The sequence below is a fragment of the Thalassophryne amazonica genome, unplaced genomic scaffold (assembly GCF_902500255.1).
Source record: "Thalassophryne amazonica unplaced genomic scaffold, fThaAma1.1, whole genome shotgun sequence".
Taxonomy (NCBI): domain Eukaryota; kingdom Metazoa; phylum Chordata; class Actinopteri; order Batrachoidiformes; family Batrachoididae; genus Thalassophryne; species Thalassophryne amazonica.
This window is the reverse complement of record NW_022986469.1, coordinates 24,212-31,353: the sequence shown is the minus strand read 5'-3', so window position 1 is coordinate 31,353 and position 7,142 is coordinate 24,212. Positions and strand designations below refer to the sequence as shown.

The 7,142-nt window shown below is 42.9% G+C and overlaps 1 protein-coding gene across 1 annotated transcript in view; it reads left to right on the top strand.

Moving 5' to 3' along the window:
• Positions 1-465: 465 nt before the first annotated feature.
• LOC117506230 (band 4.1-like protein 2) overlaps positions 466-7,142 on the top strand; it is a gene marked incomplete at its 3' end in the record, with an annotated part of 30,553 nt that continues 23,876 nt past the window's right edge. The window contains exons 1-3 of the mRNA XM_034165724.1: positions 466-552; positions 4,025-4,027; positions 4,137-4,232. Coding sequence (XP_034021615.1) covers positions 466-552; positions 4,025-4,027; positions 4,137-4,232 — 186 coding nt within the window. The remainder of the gene's footprint in view (positions 553-4,024; positions 4,028-4,136; positions 4,233-7,142) is intronic.

Sequence of the window (7,142 nt, the reverse complement as noted above, 5' to 3'; positions counted from 1 at the left end):
GTGGAGGGATGGGGGAACGGCCGGAGGCCACAAAACTCCTAGAAGATGGGATGGAACCCCAGGGGACGACCTACAAACCAAAGAACATCAGGCGGACAGCTGCAAAGCTGACCAGGAACAAACAACTCTACCACCGTGTGCCCCACCACACAGCAGGAGACAACCAAGCCAGCAGGCAAATGGACCACCGAGGAATTTGGAGGACGACCATGAGGCAGACTAAAATTAATAGCCAAAGCCGGAGGCTGGCCACGAAATACAACAGGAAAATGGCAGGACAGGAAGGTCCCCTGTCACCCACTGGTGAGTCGGGGTTCGGACCCGATGGCATAACTGCACTAAGGAACATTCAGGAGGTTGACCTCAAGTCCTGCCAGGACAGGTGTTGAGCTCATTCGCTACACTTGAATCAGATGTGGGACATGAAACGTCAGAGTATTCAACACCCTTAAAGGTAATGGACCTATGGAACTGCAGCAGATACCAGGAATAGAGGAACTTAATATCGCAGAAGGTGAGGAAAAACGTAATGAAAATTCTCATGAACAGGACGTGTGATGTGCGAGACCCGGTAGAACAATAAGGTAACCAAAGAAACCCAATTAACCCATAAAAGCAGCTGGGGAACAAACAACCTGATAATAGACATTAGAAACCTAACTCCTGAACATACAAGGTGCAAAAACCAATATAACGAACAACTCTGAAAATAACAAATCAAATCAAATCAATTTTATTTATATAGCGCCAAATCACAACAAACAGTTGCCCCAAGGCGCTTTATATTGTAAGGCAAAAGCCATACAATAATTACGTAAAAACCCCAACGGTCAAAACGACCCCCTGTGAGCAAGCACTTGGCCACAGTGGGAAGGAAAAACTCAGAATTGATCTGATCTGAATTGGGAGCGGGTTCCACAGGAGAGGAGCCTGAAAGCTGAAGGCTCTGCCTCCCATTCTACTCTTACAAACCCTAGGAACTACAAGTAAGCCTGCAGTCTGAGAGCGAAGCGCTCTATTGGGGTGATATGGTACTACGAGGTCCCTAAGATAAGATGGGACCTGATTATTCAAAACCTTATAAGTAAGAAGAAGAATTTTAAATTCTATTCTAGAATTAACAGGAAGCCAATGAAGAGAGGCCAATATGGGTGAGATATGCTCTCTCCTTCTAGTCCCCGTCAGTACTCTAGCTGCAGCATTTTGAATTAACTGAAGGCTTTTTAGGGAACTTTTAGGACAACCTGATAATAATGAATTACAATAGTCCAGCCTAGAGGAAATAAATGCATGAATTAGTTTTTTCAGCATCACTCTGAGACAAGACCTTTCTGATTTTAGAGATATTGCGTAAATGCAAAAAAGCAGTCCTACATATTTGTTTAATATGCGCTTTGAATGACATATCCTGATCAAAAATGACTCCAAGATTTCTCACAGTATTACTAGAGGTCAGGGTAATGCCATCCAGAGTAAGGATCTGGTTAGACACCATGTTTCTAAGATTTGTGGGGCCAAGTACAATAACTTCAGTTTTATCTGAGTTTAAAAGCAGGAAATTAGAGGTCATCCATGTCTTTATGTCTGTAAGACAATCCTGCAGTTTAGCTAATTGGTGTGTGTCCTCTGGCTTCATGGATAGATAAAGCTGGGTATCATCTGCGTAACAATGAAAATTTAAGCAATACCGTCTAATAATGCTGCCTAAGGGAAGCATGTATAAAGTGAATAAAATTGGTCCTAGCACAGAACCTTGTGGAACTCCATAATTAACTTTAGTCTGTGAAGAAGATTCCCCATTTACATGAACAAATTGTAATCTATTAGACAAATATGATTCAAACCACCGCAGCGCAGTGCCTTTAATACCTATGACATGCTCTAATCTCTGTAATAAAATTTTATGGTCAACAGTATCAAAAGCAGCACTGAGGTCTAACAGAACAAGCACAGAGGTGAGTCCACTGTCCGAGGCCATAAGAAGATCATTTGTAACCTTCACTAATGCTGTTTCTGTACTATGATGAATTCTAAAACCTGACTGAAACTCTTCAAATAGACCATTCCTCTGCAGATGATCAGTTAGCTGTTTTACAACTACCCTTTCAAGAATTTTTGAGAGAAAAGGAAGGTTGGAGATTGGCCTATAATTAGCTAAGATAGCTGGGTCAAGTGATGGCTTTTTAAGTAATGGTTTAATTACTGCCACCTTAAAGGCCTGTGGTACATAGCCAACTAATAAAGACAGATTGATCATATTTAAGATCGAAGCATTAATTAATGGTAGGGCTTCCTTGAGCAGCCTGGTAGGAATGGGGTCTAATAGACATGTTGATGGTTTGGAAGAAGTAACTAACAAAAATAACTCAGAACAATTGGAGAGAAAGAGTCTAACCAAATACCGGCATCACTGAAAGCAGCCAAGGAGAACAATATGTCTTTGGGATGGTTATGAGTAATTTTTTCTCTAATAGTTAAAATTTTATTAGCAAAGAAAGACATGAAGTCATTACTAGTTAAAGTTAAAGGAATACTCGGCTCAATAGAGCTCTGACTCTAGTCCCAGCAGAAGACTGCCCCTCCCTGAGCCTGGTTCTGCTGGAGGTTTCTTCCTGTTAAAAGGGAGTTTTTCCTTCCCACTGTAGCCAAGTGCTTGCTCACAGGGGGTCGTTTTGACCGTTGGGGTTTTACATTGATTGACTCTTTGCCAGCCTGGCTACAGTGCTGAAAAGAAACCTGGGGTTGTTCTTATTTTCTTCAATTAGTGATGAGTAGAAAGATGTCCTAGCTTTATGGAGGGCTTTTTTATAGAGCAACAGACTCTTTTTCCAGGCTAAGTGAAGATCTTCTAAATTAGTGAGACGCCATTTCCTCTCCAACTTACGGGTTATCTGCTTTAAGCTGCGAGTTTGTGAGTTATACCACTGAGTCAGACACTTCTGATTTAAAGCTCTCTTTTTCAGAGGAGCTGCAGCATCCAAAGTTGTCCTCAATGAGGATATAAAACTATTGACGAGATACTCTATCTCACTTACAGAGTTTACGTAGCTACTCTGCACTGTGTTGGTATATGGCATTAGAGAACATAAAGAAGGAATCATATCCTTAAACCTAGTTACAGCGCTTTCTGAAAGACTTCTAGTGTAATGAAACTTATTCCCCACTGCTGGGTAGTCCATCAGAGTAAATGTAAATGTTATTAAAAAATGATCAGACAGAAGGGAGTTTTCAGGGAATACTGTTAAGTCTTCTATTTCCATACCATAAGTCAGAACAAGATCTAAGATATGATTAAAGTGGTGGGTGGACTCATTTACTTTTTGAGCAAAGCCAATAGAGTCTAATAATAGATTAAATGCAGTGTTGAGGCTGTCATTCTCAGCATCTGTGTGGATGTTAAAATCGCCCAATATAATTATCTTATCTGAGCTAAGCACTAAGTCAGACAAAAGTTCTGAAAATTCACAGAGAAACTCACAGTAACGACCAGGTGGACGATAGATAATAACAAATAAAACTGGTTTTTGGGACTTCCAATTTGGATGGACAAGACTAAGAGTCAAGCTTTCAAATGAATTAAAGCTCTGTCTGGGTTTTTGATTAATTAATAAGCTGGAATGGAAGATTGCTGCTAATCCTCCCCCTCGGCCCGTGCTACGAGCATTCTGACAGTTAGTGTGACTCGGGGGTGTTGACTCATTTAAACTAACATATTCATCCTGCTGTAACCAGGTTTCTGTTAGGCAGAATAAATCAATATGTTGATCAATTATTATATCATTTACCAACAGGGACTTAGAAGAGAGAGACCTAATGTTTAATAGACCACATTTAACTGATTTAGTCTGTGGTGCAATTGAAGGTGCTATATTATTTTGGTTTTGGGTGTGGTTCATTCATGCTGCTCCTCTGACCTTGTGTTTTATAGGTCATTTTGATTTTGCGATGTTTTTTATAATCTGAACACACTGATGGGTAAAACCTTGCATAACGTGTGTGTAATGTGATGTTGTTTGTGTGTTAGCAGGTGAGCTAACACTGCTTCGTACTTTGACCACCCCTCCTTCTAAAACGGACCACCCTGCTAGGCCACACCCCCAGCATGCCTCTGAGGCATGTCTTTGTGTCTGTTGCAGCTGAAGTCCACGTTGGATGAGATGTCTCCAGAACTGAGCGCTCTGTTGAAGTCAGCCCGGGAACAGCAGACCTTCAGAGATCACAACCTGCTCCAGGTGTCAGTCACACGCCACGCCGTAGCACTTCCTGTTTCTGATCGTGTGCTCTGTGTCTGAAGCCGAGTCGGTCCTGACTAGTTCTTGGCTGGGAGAGTGCTGAGGAACACCAGGACTTTTATGCATTTTTCATGTAGAAACTGGAGGTGTATCAGGAAGGGCATCTGCCATAAAACATGCCAACTTCCACCACAGCAGACCTGGAATGGATCCACACTGGATCTGTACTAGGGACACAGTGGATCTGTAGTTGGTACACATCAGATAAATTTAAATTTATTTTCACTTATATAGCGCCAAATCACAACAGAGTTGCCTCAAGGTGCTTCACACAAGTAAGGTCTAACCTTACCAACCCCCAGAGCAGCAGTGGTAAGGAAAAACTCCCTCTGAGGAAGAAACCTCAAGCAGACCAGACTCAAAGGGGTGACCCTCTGCTTGGGCCATGATACAAACACAAATTACAGAACAATTCACAAAACAAATATACAGGAAATGCTGTTGGGGCACAGGACAGGAGGGTCTCCAGCACAAATACCGCACCCATCTCTGGATGGAGCTGCACCTTAAACAGAGAGAAAAAACAGAATCAGGCATCAGAAAGACAAAAAATACTGTATAATTTGTCAGCATTAAACAACAAGAAAAACTGAAGAAATACTAAGGTGATCGCCGGCCACTAGCCCTAAACTTCACTAAAAGACGCAGAATTTAGATAAAGTTGAGGCCGCGGTACACTTCATTTACTAATAAAATGAATTAAAAGAGTAAAAAGCTTAAAACAAAACTATACCAGTATGCTAACCATATGAAAGGGAAAATAAGTGCGTCTTAAGGCTGGACTTGAAAATCTCCACAGAATCTGACTGTTTTATTGATGCAGGGAGATCATTCCACAGAACAGGGGCACGATAAGAGAAAGCTCTGTGACCCGCAGACTTCTTATTCACCTTAGGGACACAAAGCAGTCCTTCCTGCCCTAATCCTGGAATGACTTCAATGTCATTTAATGTAGTAACGGGTTTTAAGTTTGCAAAGCATATCCCTCTATGATTTTTATGAACACGTCTACAAAAGCAGGCCGCAGTCTCAACTTGTTGAAATTCCCTCCCTGGCAGATAAACTGCACTATCACCATAGTGGATTTTCTGCACAGATTTCCCCGCTAAGGTAATGGATTCCATACCTACATTTGTCATAAGCCTTGCAGGGTCTCTAATCACCTGCTCCGTGGCCTGCTGTAGATTCCTAATGTGACCCTCCCTGTAGAGCTCTTTCTATGTTCGCAGACAAGATGGCGGCGCCTTCCCCAGTAGGGTGGAGGCATCTGGCATCAGCAAACCATGGCGGCCCGAGAACGAAGGCCATTTATCAATAAAGCTAAAGCCTTGCTGTCTACAAAATTGCGCCAGCCACCTATTTAACGATTTCAATCAATCAATCAATCAATCAATTTTATTTATATAGCTCCAAACCACAACAAACAGTTGCCCCAAGGCGCTTTATATTGTAAGTCAAGGCCATACAATAATTACGTAAAAGCCCCAACGGTCAAAACGACCCCCTGTGAGCAAGCACTTGGCGACAGTGGGAAGGAAAAACTCCCTTTTAACAGGAAGAAACCTCCAGCAGAACCAGGCTCAGGGAGGGGCAGTCTTCTGCTGGGACTGGTTGGGGCTGAGGGAGAGAACCAGGAAAAAGACATGCTGTGGAAGAGAGCAGAGATCAATCACTAATGATTAAATGCAGAGTGGTGCATACAGAGCAAAAAGAGAAAGAAACACTCAGTGCATCATGGGAACCCCCCAGCAGTCTTTTAGCATTTAGCAGGATTTCAGCCTGCTAAATGCCTCATCGGTACCCCGGGAGGGGAGGGGACCAGAGAATATTAATCAATGCAGACACATCTTTCTGGCAAGGTCACACGTCCTCTCTATATCCATTTTTGTGACCTCTGAGTGCTTCATCCTGATATCATCGGTGCCACTGTGAATAACTATGTGACTATATCTCATGTCATGTTCCTTCGTCTGTCTTCCCTTCTGCAGCGTCAGCACCCTAAGATGAGATGCAGTGTCGGGAGCTCTGGCCCCAGGAATACATTTAACGTCAGCCGGCATCTGTAACCTGACTTTGCGGGTGATAGAATCCCCTATCACTAAAGTCCGGTGGTTCGGCCTGGAGACAGGAGTGGAAGTCACTTGGGGGCTCAGGGAATTCTTATCAGGCAAATCCAAGGGGGAGAACCGATTCACAGTTCACAGTGGCGAGTGTGATCGGGGTACCACAACTGGCACCAAGCCCTATGGGGCTTTCTCCGCCTAGCCACAGTCCGAAAGCCATCCTCCACAGGCAGTGTTTCTTGACTGATGCTAATGGGCTCGCTAGCCGGCACAACACTAACCTCATCTGGAGTGCCCGTAACGTCTAACTCCACTGAGCTAAGAAGCTGTTCTAAGTTACAGACACGGCTCTCTAAGAGAGCCACCCTATCTTCCAACATCACATAGGATTTACGGACGGTGTAAAGTAGCATACTTCGTGGACTAGGAAATTCAAGAGTATAGCCAAGCAAACACGAGCTAACCAATAATGAATAAGCTAACCACTCCTAAGGCTCACATGGGATTCAGACAGACATAAATAAATTTATTAAAATTCACAGCAGTTACACTGAGTATCATAAGTATTATACTTGTAGGCACAGTAAAAAAAAATCTGATCTGTTCTAGGTACACAGTGTATCTATACTAGGTACACATCAGACCTGTAGTGGGTGCACAGTGGATCTGTCGTGGGTACACATCAGATCTGTACTAAGTACACAGTGGATCTGTTGTGGGTACACATCAGATCTGTACTAAGTACGCAGTGGATCTGTTGTGGGTACACATCAGATCAATCAATCAA